Source organism: Saccharomyces mikatae, assembly GCF_947241705.1.
Source record: "Saccharomyces mikatae IFO 1815 strain IFO1815 genome assembly, chromosome: 11".
Taxonomy (NCBI): domain Eukaryota; kingdom Fungi; phylum Ascomycota; class Saccharomycetes; order Saccharomycetales; family Saccharomycetaceae; genus Saccharomyces; species Saccharomyces mikatae.
Window position 1 is genome coordinate 414,523 of NC_079266.1, and position 17,700 is coordinate 432,222.

General features: G+C 36.1%; 7 protein-coding genes across 7 annotated transcripts; 2 read left to right on the forward strand and 5 right to left on the reverse strand.

Moving 5' to 3' along the window:
- Positions 1-72: 72 nt before the first annotated feature.
- On the reverse strand, positions 73-5,373 carry URB1 (Urb1p; the record flags this gene model as incomplete). The annotated part of the gene is made up of 1 exon (XM_056223892.1): positions 73-5,373. One exon carries the CDS (start codon positions 5,371-5,373, stop codon positions 73-75), a length of 5,301 nt encoding a protein of 1,766 aa, XP_056077865.1.
- Positions 5,374-5,988: 615 nt separating this feature from the next.
- ARC19 (Arc19p) lies at positions 5,989-6,504 on the reverse strand (the record flags this gene model as incomplete). The annotated part of the gene is made up of 1 exon (XM_056223893.1): positions 5,989-6,504. One exon carries the CDS (start codon positions 6,502-6,504, stop codon positions 5,989-5,991), a length of 516 nt encoding a protein of 171 aa, XP_056077866.1.
- A 287-nt stretch (positions 6,505-6,791) lies between these two features.
- Positions 6,792-8,531, forward strand: PRP40 (snoRNA-splicing protein PRP40; the record flags this gene model as incomplete). Its single annotated transcript, XM_056223894.1, has 1 exon — positions 6,792-8,531. One exon carries the CDS (start codon positions 6,792-6,794, stop codon positions 8,529-8,531), a length of 1,740 nt encoding a protein of 579 aa, XP_056077867.1.
- Positions 8,532-8,622: 91 nt separating this feature from the next.
- Positions 8,623-9,684, reverse strand: CCE1 (cruciform cutting endonuclease; the record flags this gene model as incomplete). Its single annotated transcript, XM_056223895.1, has 1 exon — positions 8,623-9,684. The coding sequence occupies one exon, from the start codon at positions 9,682-9,684 to the stop codon at positions 8,623-8,625; it is 1,062 nt and encodes a 353-aa protein (XP_056077868.1).
- Positions 9,685-9,900: 216 nt separating this feature from the next.
- Positions 9,901-14,337, reverse strand: UFD4 (putative ubiquitin-protein ligase UFD4; the record flags this gene model as incomplete). Its single annotated transcript, XM_056223896.1, has 1 exon — positions 9,901-14,337. One exon carries the CDS (start codon positions 14,335-14,337, stop codon positions 9,901-9,903), a length of 4,437 nt encoding a protein of 1,478 aa, XP_056077869.1.
- A 365-nt stretch (positions 14,338-14,702) lies between these two features.
- MRT4 (ribosome assembly factor MRT4) lies at positions 14,703-15,413 on the forward strand (the record flags this gene model as incomplete). The annotated part of the gene is made up of 1 exon (XM_056223898.1): positions 14,703-15,413. One exon carries the CDS (start codon positions 14,703-14,705, stop codon positions 15,411-15,413), a length of 711 nt encoding a protein of 236 aa, XP_056077870.1.
- Positions 15,414-15,780: 367 nt separating this feature from the next.
- Positions 15,781-17,037, reverse strand: LAC1 (sphingosine N-acyltransferase LAC1; the record flags this gene model as incomplete). The annotated part of the gene is made up of 1 exon (XM_056223899.1): positions 15,781-17,037. The coding sequence occupies one exon, from the start codon at positions 17,035-17,037 to the stop codon at positions 15,781-15,783; it is 1,257 nt and encodes a 418-aa protein (XP_056077871.1).
- Positions 17,038-17,700: the final 663 nt, after the last annotated feature.

A 17,700-nucleotide genomic window follows, 5' to 3' on the forward strand; every position in this document is an offset into this window, starting at 1 on the left:
CATTACTTAAAAATTAGGCATTTAATCTTTTAGGTTTTCTACATAGTTAGCATACACTACACAAAAAATAGATCATTTGCGTAATCTCTTGACAATATTGTGACTATCTCCTTCTGTCCATAATATTAATCTTTTCTGTGATTTGACAAGCTCGTTGTAGCCTAATAGCAATTTCTCAATCCCATTCTGTTCTTGAACTAACTTTGAAGTAGCATTTAGTGTACCTTTGTTTTCATTCTTTAAAATGTCAATGCTGTTCAATATATTGTCCTGTGGTAACCTAGATTTGATGTTATTGTTCAAAATCTCCAAAAATGAGACAACACCGTTTCTGCTAATCAAATTCAAACCACCGTCATCAGCTACTCTTTGAACCTCGTAGAATATGAAATATATTAGTTCGCGTAATCTTTCTTTCAAGTAGGGTATGTTTATCAAATTTAATAGCCACTCAAATACACCTTTCTTATCTAACATCTTGTAATCTTCATCAGTTTTGATCCCCTTGCAAATAGTCATTAAGACCCAACTCAATTCTCCATAATAAATCTCCATCTCGATCCCTTTCTTATTATTATCATCTTGCTGTCTTTTATTGTAAGACATCATTACATCAGAAACCATGGGAATGTCCCAACCATGTATAGTAGAATTTGATAATACCCAACGGTATGCCTTTTCATGTAAGGGTGAAGTTGGGGTTCTCAACAAATCGACAATCCTGGAGATAGAAAACCAAATCAATGGCCTGATTGCTTCTCGGTTTTGCTGCTTCTGATATAAAATCCTCTTGATCAATATTTGGTAAATGCTATTGTATTTCATGAGATCGCTATCGATTTCTTTTTCTCCATTGTCCTTTCCAGCGATTCTTTTTTCAGTATTGGTTTTTGAATTTTTTCTATCCAAAGAAATTGCTAGGTTCGCCAAATGTTCATAACTTATATTGGTCACGGTGTCACAATCACTTAATGAACATATAATAAACTGAAAGATTTTGGAATCAAGTAAGTTTTCGAACTCGTAATTGTATGTTACGTTGCCATCTCCATCCTTGACCATTCTTACTAACTCTTTGTTATGAATTATCAAAAGTAACAAAAACAGTGGATCATACATATCAGTGCCAGATCGTTCAGTGTTTTCATAATATTTCTTGAGTAGTTCCCATCTTGTAGCGACATCATAATTATCTGTATTTGAGGAGCTGCAAAATTTAGGGATATGGGGCCTTTCCAATACGTATCCGTCAATGGATTTTTTAATCAGCTTTCTTTGTAGTGTTATTATCAAACCTTCTCTTTCTTTGATAATTAATCTTGCATCTCCAATGGCTTCCAAGACTTCTTCGTCTTCATCTTTAATGAATTCCCAAGAAAAAATCAAATTTGTCCACGAATTAGAGGTGTGAGATTCGATACTTTCTAGCATTTTAATGATTAACTTATCATTACTGGAAATGGTTCCTGAGTAAAAAGTTAGGAGCTTCTCTTGAACAATTGGCGTAGAGTTTGCGACTGGGTCAATGTTGAATAAAGAAAATAATATCATCGTACTTAGGAACTTCCGATACGAGGAATCCTCATCATCATCTTTGATCATTATTGGTGAGTAATTCTCATTGTTTAATAATAATTGAACCATCCTTTGTGATTGAATTGACTTCCGATTCACACAAAGAATTAATATATTGGTATATTCGAGCACCTCTATTTTCTTAATCCACTTACTGCCTAAAATGCCCTCTAACTGAGAATTAACTATCTTAAAATTTAGCCTATTTGATGCCTTCTCACGTTTTAAAAGTTCGCTCATGGCATTTAATAGTTTGAAAAAAGCACTGGAGATAACGGTCCTTTCTGAAAGATACTTTGTAATATAAAGAAGTGTTTTATTTAACCATGTTCCTACTCCTGGATAAGCAAAGTCATCTTGTATAGTGATATATTTCACCGTGGCAGCATGATATCTATGGTCGCTCTGTGCTAACAGACATTCCAGAATGGCCTTTTTTTTTGTTTCATCATATAAATTAATATAAGTGGTAATCATGTTTACTACTTCATCAAAAATGTCTTTCTCTAATGTAGTGCTATATGCACATTTGGCAATGTCATCGTCATATTGGGAAATTATTTTGTGCACAAATGCGCTAAAATTTTTATCTTGCATATGCTTGGACAAAGCGGTCGTTGTTACAATACTTAGCAAAGGTAAATTCTTGATCTTTCCGATATTGGGTATAAACGATGCGAAAGAAAAATGCTCCCATTTGTAAAAAGCTTCTAGTACTGGGTAATTCAAATCATTAGAAATAATGCTGTTTATCAATGTAGTGGTTTCTGAAAGGGATATTTTATCTTCAGGAGCAGATGTAGCATCAACACAAACTCTATTTTCCTCGAAAAACTTGACTAAAATGAAATTAACTTCTTGAATTAAAGCAGCATCCTCGTTTAAAGTTTTGTTCAGTATGTTCTTGATAAGGGACGTTTTTATAGTTTTTTCTTCATTGAATATTCTTTTCAAGATATTTCTTGTAGGCTCAAGTTTAGTGCCGTGCATGAGCAGCGAAGTCAATGCAGAAGTGCTTAAATACTCATTAACGCTTGTTAGTAAGCGATTTATGTCCTCTTCGTGATAAGACTCATTATAAATGGCACGCTTTTCAATGTTCTGACCATTGAATGCGATTTTTCGTATTGATTCTTGAAATTCCCCCAAATGGTGACCTGTTTCGAAACATACTGCACCAATTAGATTGCATACTAATCTTGATTTTTCCATGAGTAAGGTATTTTTCTTGTCAACGGTCATCTTAGGTAAAGCAAATTTCACATACTTTTCCAAAACCCTGACAATGGGGAATTCCGTATCTGTCGCCACGTAACTCGCAATCTTACCAAATAACTCGCAAACTGTTTCTTCGAACCAACCGTCATAAGCAATGGAATCATTTTCGACTAGTAACTGAATTCTGAAAAGGATTCCTGCCGCGTCTAATTTGCTCACTGGGAATTTAGAGACATTTGTCAATTCTTTAGATGGAAGCGACGAAATATACTGGAAAAAAGAAAAGTCCCTCATTGAAGAAAAAAAGGAATTTGTGTTATTGGTTTCCGTATCGTTTTCTTCAAAGGAATCTAGATTCAAGTAAAAGTTCACATCATGTTCAGCCACCTCAGTAAAATTATCTTTGACAAGTTTTCTTATGCCTGTATAATCTTCACCTATGAGAATCATGTTTCTAAAAAACAGTAGAAGCCATTTGATAACAAAATCCAAGTCGTTATTCTTGTCAACGTATTTCCATTGTTCGGAAAGTCCCATTATGAATGGAGAAATATAATTATAATCTTTTGCCAAGTCAACATACTTGTATGGCGTTTTTATGACACGAGATATAGTTTCATCGAACCACTTCCAAATTTTTTCCATACTGCTTGTTTCACCGACTTTAAGGTAAAGCACTTGAAGACTGTTCACTAAGGCCATTGCTGGAGAAATCAAAGGTACGTTGAATATAACATTTGCTCTTGTTAATTCATCTAGTAAGTTTGATATTCTTGTGGCTATCATGTCTGAAGCATTTTTGGAAGATGCGAGTTTTAATAGTAGCGTAAATAAAGAATTTCCACCAGGACTTGGGTTCCACCACTTTGTTTGAGTAGAGTTGAACTCTTGAAATTGTAAGTAGTTGTCCAAAATAGCAAATTCTATCCCGGAAATCCTGGGTTTTTGCATAATGCCTGTATAAAGATTTGATGATGGTAAGTTTATTGAAAAAAGGTTAGGAAATACTCTACTGTAGTAGTTGAATATAATGGATATGGACAATGGCAATATTTTATTATCTTTATTGGCAGTCAAAGTGCTGTTTAAGGTAGATACAAATATTGGCAAATCAGGCATTCTAGTATTAAACTCGTTGAATAGAGTATTCTTTTCATTTTTCCAACCTTTTCGATCATAAAGTAACGCAACCTTTTCTAATTTCTTGAATGCTAAGACTATAGAATGACAAGCCAATTGTTTTATAATAGGCGTCTCAAATTGTAAAGATTTAGTCAGTGAAGTTTTTGTGAGTAAAGACGGCAAAATGTTTTCTATAACTAATGAAGTCGCGGGTGGAATATCACTATCAACAGTCTCCATAAATTGCGGTATCCTTAGATTAATAATCTTGTTCATTAATAGTGTTGTACCAAACCAATATGAAGTCATCTTGGGGTCATGGTTACCATTCATTGTCAAAAAAATGCTGTATGGTGCTACAAGTTCTGGAACATTTTCCAGTATTTTGATTAACGTACCTAACTGTAGGATATCCTCCCATGGTTTGAAAAGACGTAAAGTATTGAACAAAAGTTTATTGTGAATTTGAAATTCCACTTGGTTAACAGTTATCGGTGCTCCATGAGAGGCCCCGTCAGTGACTGAATTTTTGAACCAAACAGAATTATCAGGAAATGCTACACTAAAGTCATGGGAAGCCCCAAAAGTTAAGAAAAACTCATTCGTCTTCTTAACTAGGTCCTTGTTTGGTGAATAATAAAAGTGATGAATCTTTGAAGCCGCTAATTCATTCAATATTTTAGTTTTCGTAGTTCTTTTGAAAGACTTTTCTTTGAGAATATCATTTATGAATACCGATAGTATGTGTTGAGATAACTTATCAGAATCAACCTTATTCATGAATTTGAATAGGTTGCTCATAATCTTAAAATTTTCTGTTAAAAGTTCTTTTCTTATAACTGGGGAAGAATTGGAAATTAATGCCAACCAGAACTTAATAAATGTGAACCTTATTGAGTCATGTTTAGATGAATTAGCAGAGGAATTGCCATTGGCTAGCTCAGACTTGGTTGGTGACAATAATCTAGGTAAGATAGGTAGCGAAAAATCAAAATATAACACTAATTCCTCGATATGTTGGCCATTGTTGAAATTGACTATCTGTTTGAGCAGACGAAGAATTGGATTAGTTAGCTGCGCACGCATATTGTTTAACCCTCTATAAAGAACTTTAGTGTAATCAGTTAATATCAATTTGATTAAACTGCTTCCAATGACCAAAGTACTAATATCAGATGATAAAACCTGTATGGTTTTAGTTATTAGTGTGGTTGTTTTCGAAAACTTTCCGTGGTTATTTACCTGGGCATAATATGACCAAGCCTGTACCGATTGAGCACCAAATCCCTTTTGGAAAAACACTATCAGAGGTTGATAATCTTTTGAGAGGGTTTCATCTTCGAGGGCAACGATCATACTTTCTAGTGTTTCTAATGTACCGTCATCGAATTCTTTCCCTTGAGTGTACTTCTCCCTTCTCTGATCGCGAGATCCATAAGCTGCACTATGATTACTCATTATATGATACACAATCCTTTAGTTCTGTTAGATGGGATTGTTAGCAGCTTATATGTTAGATATAATATTCAATCGAGAATATCTATGAACCATTTCTTTGCGATGAGCTTTATTGCTGAAATTTTTCATATATCGTTTTAAGTGATATAATGTTAAAATTCCCGTACACCTTAACGGTAGCATTATAATAATACTAAGGAAACCATTGGCTATTTAATGGCACACTATAATTATGTGATCTCGTTTTGCTGCATACCCTGTGTCAAATCTAGAACGATTAACTATTAAAATCATCTAGGTTTTGTGTGACCACATAAATCAAAGACGTTCGAATTAACAGTCAATCGGTAAGAAGTTTATCTTTAGGCGCCAAAAAGAAGATTATCATCACAAAACATTGGCATTTTCAAGCGGAGAAGAATACCTAAATTACACAAATAACAATAATGTCAAAGTACATTTGTAATCATTTCACACACACATGTTGTTGTATCTAACTAAATATTCTAGCTGTAGTTCAATTGAGTATGTAACTTACACTTTTGGTATAGATCGTAAGGCTTTCCATCAGTAAGGCCCTGTTTGAGAAAAATTTCTCCCTTCTGTCCTAAAAATTTAGTAGACAAATTCATCAAGATAGGCTTCCGCAACAAATCTTGCCCTCGCATTCAAGAACAGCTTAATTTCACTGATTTCCTTATCCACATCCTCCATGAATTCAATAATAAAGTCGACCAGCTTCCCAGTTTTCATTGATTCCGTATGCTTGTTGGTTATTAGAAAAGAAATACTGTAGCCAGGTATTGGGACACGTCTTAGGATGTAAAATGCTTCAGCACGCTGTTCCAAAAATCTGGTGAACTTGTGAACTAAAATCTGCTCGATTTCGTCGGCCTGTTTCACCATCAAACTCATACGCACTGAGTTCACACTAGGTTCGATCAAAACTTGTTCATTTTCATTACGTGATATATGCATCGGTTGGAGCAGCAATTCGGCACTAGTATTGGGTACTTCAACTTCCGGTCTATTGTGCCTCTCTACTTCTTGTGAAGAGAAATTGCTCAAAGTCAGCGCAGCTTCCAGGGAATAGCGAACAGCTGTTAGATATGGACGTAATGATTGTGACATCTTTTCCTGCTGTCGATTTTTTGCTCTCTACCTCTTGTCGCAGTGACAGCTAGTTGTTCGAAAACCTCTGATTTGCTGGTTTACAGACCTTTTTATTCTATGAATGTAGTTTGTTATATAAAAGGGGCGACGTGGTAAACGATATGAAATTGTCAAGAATAATGATATTATGGTTAGAAACATGGCCATTGAGGACATCGCAATAGCAAGTATATTATTCGAGATAACGAGGTCTGAAATCAGAGTGACCACTTCGCAAGAATTTCCCTAGTGGTAGAAGTCAGATTATGTCTATCTGGAAAGAGGCTAAAGACGCAAATGGAAGGGTATATTATTACAACAGTTTGACAAAGAAATCCACGTGGGAGAAACCAAAAGAACTAGTTTCTGAGGAGGAACAGCTTCTTCGAGAGAATGGATGGAGGGCAGCCAAGACCAAAGAAGGCAAAGTGTACTACTATAATCCAGCCACTAGAGAAACCAGTTGGACTATCCCAGTTTTCGAGAAGAAAGTTCAAACCACCGCTAAAAAGGAGTCTGATACAACAGCATCTGCAAAAGCTAATGAAAATATAGCAGTTCGGGAGAGAAAAGATTTAAGGCAAACCACAAAACAAGAGGGAATCCAGTATGCCAATAACTCTCAACTACTAAATGTTAAAAGAAGGACTAAAGAAGAAGCAGAAAAGGAATTCATTACAATGCTGAAAGATAACCAAGTAGACTCTACTTGGTCGTTCAGTAGAATTATTTCGGAATTGGGAACCAAGGATCCGAGGTATTGGATGGTCGATGATGATCCCCTATGGAAAAAAGAAATGTTTGAAAAATATCTTTCTAATAGATCCGCTGATCAACTTCTAAAGGAACATAATGAAACAAGTAAATTCAAAGAAGCATTCATAAAAATGTTACAGGAAAATTCCCACATAAAGTATTACACCCGTTGGTCAACCGCGAAAAGACTGATTGCTGATGAACCAATATACAAACACTCTGTGGTTAACGAAAAGACCAAGAAACAGACTTTCCAAGATTACATCAACACTCTCGCCGATGCTGAGAAAGAATCGAAGAAAAAATTAAAAACTCAAGCCTTAAATGAACTAAGAGAATATTTGAGTGGCATATTAACGGCTTCGCCTTCCGAGCCTTTCATAACATGGCAGCAACTTTTGAATCACTACGTTTTTGGTAAAAGTAAGAGGTATATGGCGAATAGGCACTTCAAAAGTCTAACCCACGAGGACGTTTTAATTGAGTACCTGAAAATTGTAAAGTCGATTGAAAGTGAACTTGAAAATAAATTAAACAACCTTCGACTGCACAATTATACCAGAGATCGTATTGCTAGAGATAACTTCAAGAGCCTACTGAAGGAGATACCAATCCAAATCAAGGCAAATTCTAAATGGTCCCATATTTATCCTTGTATAAAATCCGATCCACGGTTTTTGCATATGCTGGGACGGAACGGTTCTTCCTGCCTTGATTTATTTCTAGATAATGTGGATGAACAAAGAATGTACATTTTCGCGCAAAGATCAATAGCCCAACAAACTCTGATAGATCAAAACTTTGAATGGAACGATATTGACAGCGATGAAGTTATCAAGAAGAGCATAGAAAACGTTCTGGCGAATGACTCAAAGTTCAATAAGGTAGATAAAGAAGACCTCAGTTTGATAACTGATGGCATAATAAAGCAAAGAAACGAAAGAATACAACAGAAACTCCAAAACGAGCGTATGATATTGGAGCAAAAGAAACGCTATTTTTGGTTACTTTTGCAAAGGAAGTATACCAAAGCTGGTAAGCCCAAGCCCAGTACATGGGATTTAGCTTCCAAAGAGCTAAGTGAATCTCTTGAATACAAAGCATTAGACGATGACGATAGTATAAGAAGGCAAATTTTTGACGATTTTAAACCTGAAAGTTCTGCACCAACTACCGAAAGCACCACTGCAGGTTTACCATTAACCGCAAAAAAGAGGCAGTTAAGCCCTGCGCTCGAATTAGACTATTGATTTTCGTGGATTTTTATAATAGTTTACTTATTTTTATTCTGTAGTAGCAATTATATGTCAAAATGAAAATTTAGGCTTTTTGTTTATTTTACTAGCCTGTGGTATAAGTGTTCTGTAAATATTTCAGTTCTTGTGCCTTATTTTCACAAAATTCGAACACTTCTCGGAACTCCATTTTAGAATGTGATGTTGAATTTAAAAGCTCAGCAATATTTTCATAATTTTTTATCCACTCTATCCATGACAACGAGTGAAGAAATGAATCGGCCAAATCATCGTCCTTTTTTACTCCTGAATTATCCAAGAACTCTAGAATATCACAGAGCTTGAAACTTTTCTTTTTAGCAAGTGCATTTCGTATCCTTTTTTCCCAAATTTCAGTAAACTCAACTAGTTCTGTAGGATCTTTCGAACCCTTATTAAGTATCGAGCTTGAAACTATTTTTTTGACCAGTTTTATTCTTAAATCCTTGCTATGTTTGTTAGATTTCAACTTTTTAGAGCCAACCGGTGTTTCTTCTCTAGGAAAGCACCAATATGAGGTCATCCGATGTGGATCTGACGAGCGTACTATATACCGCAGCTTAGAACCATTCTGTATTCTATTGGTATACTTCACCTTATTTTCTAAATTCGAAAAAAGGATCTGTTCGAGAATATTCACTTTTAAAATTGGTTCTAGTATATGTCTTGAAGACATAGTTCTGGCACGCTGTCTTTCAATCGTGAACATGTCAGGAATTGGGGCAGATTCGAATAAGTATTCTGTTAGGTCAAATACAAGTTGAGAGGTTTCAGCAGGATTTAAACTTAGCTTTTTTAGGTTTTGGAAGAATTTCTCTTCAAGGTTTAGCTTTTGCCAGTCTAGCAATTTAGGTAGGGGATTATCATTTAACAATTGCATTTTAGAGAAGGCAAAATTAGAAACACCAGCATCCATAGACAGTATATTAATTCCCCCTTGTCTTATTTTTTGTTGCCGTAATTCCTCCAGAAATTTACACTGTTCTTGAATGTAAGTTCTCTTAATTTCTTTCGTCGTACCATTCGCTGCTCCAATAACGAAGGATAAAGATTTTAGTTGTCCACTTTTTGCATTTTGACAGCAGGAGTCAACAAGTTGCAATATTTTTGACTTATGTGATGCCGACATATCATTGCCTTTCTTATCTTAACCTTGTATATTCACTAGTTTCCATCACACCCAACAAATGCACAAATACGGAATTGCTAGACAAATCAAAAAGAAAAGAAGAATAATACACATATAGTCCAAACAAAACTAAAACTGACCTTCATCATTTTCGTATCTCATGTAGAATAATATTGAAGCCATATAAAACTTAAATAAAGGAAACTAACTAAAACCTTAGGAAAGCAAAAAAGCCCCTGCACCTTCTTCAATCGCTTGACGTAGACGAGACCCCATAATATCCCTATTAGTATATTTGGGTAATTTCAAATAGTTCGCACATGTCATTACGCTTGGTAGATACTCATCTGCTGTAAGACCATCTTCAGCATGCTTTAACACAACTGTAAATTTAGGGTTCAGACTTTTAAATCCTCCAATTGGAAGTTTGGGGGACCCAGTCAAAAATTGCAAGAAAAGTCTCCTTTCGTGATTGTTAAAAGTGGATATTATTGATATGAAGTCATGAATAATTGAAGAGTCCATTGTATAACCATGTTCAGCGTTCACATTTGTATATAATGTTTCCATAGACCAGTCTTCCTCAACCCGTCCAAAAATATCAACTAATTCTTCGGGAAAGAGTATTAGCATCTTCTCATAGGAAAATACCTTCGAAAAACCTTCAAAAAATGCTAATAACTGTTTTTCAATACCTTTACCCAGTATCTGGTCAATAACGCCATAAATATATTCTTCAACATTAGAAGAATTCAAGGACTTGTTGCATCCACCCGGAATCAACTCAATATCATCATTACCAGGAACGGTAAACGTCAAGGACAGTTCTTCTAAGGTGGTATTGTTGTCCTTATTGGCAACTATATATTTCAGGGATTTTGCAAGTAATGGGTCTACTAACTCAATCATTAACAAACAGCTTTCAATATCACTTGGAACTGTTGTGATATTGGGCGTAGACATTCTGTGTAATAATTCGAAAAAGACTTTGCTAAATCTGAAATCAAGGATTCTATTATCAAGCAAGGATCTGGCAATAAACGTCCCTAAATATTCAAAAAGTTCAACGATTTTCTCATTGTTGGAAGAAGGGTCGAGAGGTTCCGGGAACAATAAAGTGGTAATGTAATACTCAGTTGTGTCAACATCCATCTCGCTCCTATAACTATAAGAATTACAGCGCCACATGTTTAATGACTTCCTCGCAAAATATTTGGAAACTACGGAATAAAATTCCAGAGTTGGGCCTAGACCTGTTCCTGCCTCCTCTTGGTATTCAATTTCTAATACGTCAGGGCTGCCTCCATATTTAGATAAAATTTTGAGGCCAGTAGCAAATATCGTTTTTCTTGAAATCCGTAATTTGCGCCTAGTAATTCTTCCAAGTTGTTGTAAAGCTTCATCGTTTCTTGAATCCTTCGAGCCCTTGCTTTTATTCTTCCAGAGTTGAATCAATCTTCCGTAACCAAACGAAGTAGATTGTAAGAAAAGCATTCTGGTATCGAAAGGAAATAAAAATGGGAATTTTCTGGTTAAAAATAGTGACCAATCTGGTAAAGCACCGCTCGCCACTATCAATGGTTCATCTAATTGTCTAGCAAGCTTAGCGCTTAGTTTCGAATTGATAAAGCAGTCACTTTTGATGCCGGAACCATGCAGGAAGTCCAACAATGTCAGGATATCAGCTGAAGATCCAGTATCAACCTCGACAAATTCCCTTCTTTTATAAAAGTCCCTCAACTTCTTTACCTCTTTTTCCTCGGCTGGTTTATGCTCGATGTTACCATCTAAACTCTTACGGAAATTTATCGTTTGAGTATCGGTCCATAAAGTTTTCAAATCACGACCTTGCCTTACGAATGTATTGAATATAACACCGAATACTGTGGACTCCATGTCGACTTTCTCATCATCATAAAAAAAATCAAAGTTCTTTTTACACATATCATCCAAACAATTCTCCTCTTGTTCGCTGTTAGCATCCGTAATAGATGTAAGATTTGGGATCAATGAATTTAGAAAACGCATTCTTACCATTCTATGCTTCAAAAACTCATTCAGTGAGGTAAAAGAGGCTATGCAATGGACTGAGACGACAGTAGATGATAAATCAGTACCAATATCATCTTTACTTGCATCACCGTCATAAACCAACTTAATGCGTATCTCTTTGGCCAATGAAGCCACGCCACCACCATCCTGTAAACCACAATCAACTATAGAAAAATTTTCCAGCCTCGTGAGAGCAGACTGTAAAATATCTAAAAATCGGTTAACGTTACCTTCAAAGACCTCTAAAAACGATTTCGCAAAAATAAAGTAAGATGCAGTCGAAGTTGCAATTCTTTTAGCCATGGATGAAGCCAGCCCTGTAGAGGTAAATTCAAAACCTGACACGTCAAAATCTTCATGGAAAATACACTTCTTCAGGATTGACCAAATTTTCTTCCAATCCTCCACCGTTTCGTCGGGGGTGGAAGGATTTTCTAAAATGGATACGACGCTTTCGATTTGATGCAGTTCCTCCGTTGCCTCTTGCTCAACATTCATTTGCGAAAGTACCCTATTAACTAGGTCTACACCCTTGTTCTTAATATAAACTAAAGACAAGGTTCTGAAAATATGAATTGTGATTTTTTTTGGTTTAACTGAGTCAGGTATTTCCATATCAGTAAATTCGTAATCATAGTCGTCATCAGCTTCATCACATTCTTCAATGCTACTATGCAAATCCCCTTCTTGGTCAGAAAGTGAATTATTCTCATCTTCGCTCTCCTTCAAATTAATGTTGTTGAAATCCACAGACAAATCTTTAACCAAATCAAAAATACCTTCTCTTTTAATAGAAGGCAAGAATAGTTCAGAAAATTTTTTGCAAATTAATTCAAGCAACGAGAGACCACCGACTAATAGCGTCCCAGCCTCCGTTGCATGGGTGCTGGTAGCGTTAAATGTCGATCCTTTTTGGGCTAAGATGGACCCAATTAATTTAATAAGTTGATCATCAATTGCTTTCGCTGTGGAATTGTTTATGCATGAAACTACCCTTAGTAAGGCAATGAGCACGTATCTTCTTACATCAAAGTCAGCAGCGTTGGTATAAATTTCAACGAGAATTGGTATTAGGCACTGAACCAAAGCATTAATTTTTTCTTGACTCGAGCTAACATTGCGATCGCTATTCCCGGTATTTTTATCAGCAGATAATACTCGCTCCTCTTCGGGAGGAAACAGTACGACTATAAATCTTGAAATACTAATCAATAAACTGTTTGGAACATAAATCAATGTTTCATGTAGCCCCGCATTAGAATTCTTACTATAATGTTGAAAGGATCGCGTAGTCATATCAACAATATCAGTTTTCTCTCTCAGTTCCCTTGAAAGTATATTACTGCTAATTGCCAATACAGTTAAAATGTCCAAACATTTCAATTTATTTTCCAAGGGGGTGTCTTGAATAGAAATCAACTGAACGATTCTTTCGATCAAATCCAACGAAAACAAGGACTCAAAATTTTCAACCCTGTGCAATGCCCCGCAGATACCATAAAGAGCATTTACAAGCCCAGTCATAATTGGCTGATCTGTCGCATTTACAAAGATAGGTTTTAGAGTTGGAAGTACTTCAACGACGGTCTTGAAATCATCTATTCGAATACTGCTACAAGCGTTCGAAACAATTGAAATAGCCTTTCTCTGTGCATGTATAGTCAAAAAATCGAAAAATTGCACGTAAATTGATAATTGACCAGTTTTCAAAACGTCTCCTCCATGCACTCTAGAAATGTATTCTACAGTCTCTAAAACTTGTTCTGCAAGATCAATATAACTAATTTCCACTAACTTTTCCTGCAAAATGGGTATAACGTGCTCGTCAACAGCAATTGAAATAGATTCTGGAGAAACCTCAAAAAGATTATACATGCATCTGCAGGCTTGCATTTGTAGTTCTAATTCTTCCCGCAAGAATTTGTCAGAAAGAATGGCAGCGATGTTCCCTATCAATGTTTCCATCGGTATGATTCTATCGACAACCATCTGGTTCATCATCAATATGTTTTCAGAAAGTTCTTTTAAACTTTCCATTGCAATATAAGGGTCGTCGGAGGCATTTCCAGTATTCTCTATCAATTTAGAAATCCGCTCATTTCTTGCCGAGCTCTCCACGCTTCTCTCCATCCTTCCTCCAATCATGGATAAAATCTCAGGTAGTGTCCTGCCAGCTGGGTGTTGTACTTGTCCTCTACCTGTTTGTCTTCTTTGTTCCAATCTTTGTGCGAATGTTTCCAAAATATCAGGTAAATGAAAGGGGTTGCTACCAAATTCACTGTTATCATGGGAGTGATCAAGTCCTTCATCTTCACTATTCCTGTCTTCATCTCCACTATTTTGGGTTCTATGGTATCCATACAAAAGCTCAGGATCATCTTCACGATGGTAGCTATTATCATCCTCCTCATCTTCTGCCTCAAAGCTTCCTATGCTAGAAAGCATATGTTCGTCTTCCTCCTCATTAGGATAATAAGAATATTCACCCTGTACGTTACTATCTTCGTCGTAGTCATCTTCTACCTGAGTGTCCATCATATAATCGCTGTTTTCGCTATGAGACTCATGCTCATCAAAGTTATGCGAGTTACTTTCAGACATGCTTTGTTACTTTCCTCCTTCAACGTTTATCCAAAGTTATTACACGCTGAACAGTACCGCTATCCAATAAAGCACACAGAAAGGAACGTATAGATCCTAGGAACAAGTCTTCAGTATGAGCAAACCTATTCCCCTTTCCCACTACAGCTGGTTATGATTCCACTTTAGTTTAGCCAAGAAAAACCCAACCATTCGTACTTTACCCGGTGGTGATAAAAGAAAATTTTTTCCCAGAAAAATGCGATGAGCTTTTGAAAAGTTGCTAATGTTCGGTAGTACTTTAGTTAAAGTGATATATAGTTAATTCCTTTGGTTTCACATACATCACCGTCTATCGTCTGTAAAATATTTATCATAGTTGAACCATGCCAAGATCAAAGCGTTCTAAGCTAGTTACTTTAGCACAAACTGATAAAAAAGGCAGAGAAAATAAAGAAAGAATTTTCGATGAGGTGAGGGAAGCATTGGATACCTATAGATACGTCTGGGTTCTACATCTTGACGACGTAAGAACTCCAGTTTTGCAAGAAATCAGAACATCTTGGGCAGGTTCTAAGTTAATTATGGGTAAGAGAAAAGTTTTACAGAAGGCATTGGGTGAAAAGAGGGAAGAAGAATACAAAGAAAATCTGTATCAATTGAGTAAGCTTTGTAGCGGTGTTACTGGTTTATTGTTCACTGACGAAGATGTTGCCACGGTTAAGGAGTACTTCAAATCATATGTCCGTTCAGACTATTCAAGACCAAACACGAAAGCTCCATTAACGTTTACTATCCCTGAAGGCATCATCTACTCACGTGGTGGTCAAGTTCCAGCTGAGGAAGATGTTCCAATGATCCATTCTTTGGAGCCAACTATGAGAAACAAGTTTGAAATTCCAACCAAAATCAAAGCTGGTAAAATCACCATTGATAGCCCATACTTGGTTTGCACAGAAGGAGAGAAATTAGATGTTCGTCAAGCTTTGATACTGAAGCAATTCGGTATTGCTGCTTCTGAATTTAAAGTCAAAGTCTCAGCTTACTATGACAACGATAGCTCCTCTGTTGAAAATGCTAACATTAACATGGAATAAGCTTAACTAATGGAAAGCCTTTTTAATAGACCATTGTATAAATCCAATAAAAATTTCTCCTTTTTTTGTATAGATATACTAAAGCGAATGCTCATAAATGTAACATAGTTTCCTCCTAAATAAAGTCCTTACGTTGTTCTACCACTTCAAATTGAGAATTAATGTTCTTGTAAACTAAGTATAAATCACTTTTGATCTTCTTCCAGCTCTTTAGCGGCACGAAAGCAAGAAAAAAAGGAAACATTAAATGTCTAGTGAAGAATAATATAAGAACTACCTGTCTACATAAATCAGTAGAAAGAACGTAGGAGCAGGGCTTTGAAAGAATTAATGTGTAATGGTATACTATTTAAAAAACTGTTCCTCTTTAAATATCTTTTTTCGTTGGTGTGTTTTCTGTTGGTGTGGTGGCACTTTCATCACTTTCCTCGTCTGACTCACTGTCGCTTCTGTCATCCTTCAAAATACCTCTCCACAAGATCCTATAAAGAACTCTGAATATCAGGAACAGCCAGTAAAGGTTCACCAATTGTAAAGCGCCTATTAGCACAAAAACAATTGGTAAGGAGATCCAACATTTATATTGCTGAGTGGCAAAATTTAAAACGTAATTACCTTCGGTGCGAAATTGCGTCAAAACGGACCATAGAATCTTTAAGTTTATGTAATGACGCAAATAAATCCATGCCACGACAAAGATGGCAAACGAAAAAAAAGCCAATTCGGTGTCCAGATAATTTAGAGTTTTAGAAAAGGACAAAAGAAAATCAGAAACGTCCATTGTAATATAGATTGGCAACCCCATTTTAGTGAAATGGAACACGTATGAAGACCAGATCAAAAGTAGAGTAACAATATGATGGAAAGTCAACTCGTTATGATCTTTCCTTGGTTTTTCTAGTTGCAATACAAGAATGCAGGCTTGTTGAGCCCAAAATGCAGCTTGGCCCAGATAGAATACCTTGACCAAGAAAGGATTTGTAAAGTCGGGATAAGTTCTGTACATTGCCTTTGTGTTGAAGAACCATAGATCTGAATGGTACATACAATATAACCCGAAAGGACCGGAAACGCCGGTATAGAAAATAGCATACATTTGTTCCATGATTCTTTTTATTCTATGCTTGGAAGTGACATGCAGTCTAATAGCAAAGGGCCTAATAACAACGTCCATTAAAAACTCACGTAAGAACGTGAAAAAAATCATGTAGTAAAATACAAAACATAGATCGTTAATACCCTTACCATATGAGTTCGTATCACCTATTTGGTATGACACAGCCACAAATCTATGTAACACATTTGTCTTTGTGGTATTACCAGAAGTGAAATAAGCACTATACACTGCGATCAAAATCATCAAGGGAGCTATCCAGGCGTGACGATAACTTATCTCCCTGAATGAAAACCAGATTTTCTTCACTAGGTCGCTATCATTTTTCGTCACTTCAGATAGTCTTTGCATACGCCTTTTAGCTGCAGTTTTAGATTCTTTTGTCTCGAACATAGTACCCAAACTAGGTACAGTGTCCCCGAGATCGATCTTCCCTATGGAAGACTTACGTCTTGGTCTCGACCTCACTTTCAAGTTATTGTTCGAAGGACTTGGTTTTATCGTCGACATAATCTGTTTGCTGATACTGTGTCTATCTAAACGGTTTACCGAAAGTATGAATAACGAAAAGAATAGCGATGAACCGTCGAAATTATCTGTATAGAACTGAAAAACGGTAAAGAATTGGAAATTGTAGTTTTAACTTGGACCAGGTCCGGATTATAAAGCCGATGTACCAGAAAAACGGGTTCACGGAATACAATAGCCAAATATCAATAAATAAATAAATAAATAAATAAAAATAAGAAAAAGAAATTAAGCAAGTAAATAAAACAAAACGGAACACAACAAGCCAAGGGAGGAAACAATAGAAAAAATAACTTAAATCAGTCTAGATTTTTATTTTATCTCCCTCCTTCCACGTAATTTGTCTAACATGATCAGGTACAATGCGCAACAATATGAGAAAAAAGAGTGAAAAAAAAGTAAGTAAAAAGGTTCCGCGGATCCAACAACGTTGTTGGAATGACCGGAAAAGATGTGTTATTGCCTTTCCAGCTCTTTTTTCCATGACTGGTCTTTTTCCTGTTGGAGCCCAGCAATTTTTTTCGCGTTGCATTCTCGCATTATTGTGATCACGTGTTTGTCATGTGATGTCGAGGCCGGGTTACAGCCCCCTTTTTCTCGATATTGGAATATTGACTTTGCTGTAAGCTAGTAGCAGATTTTGAA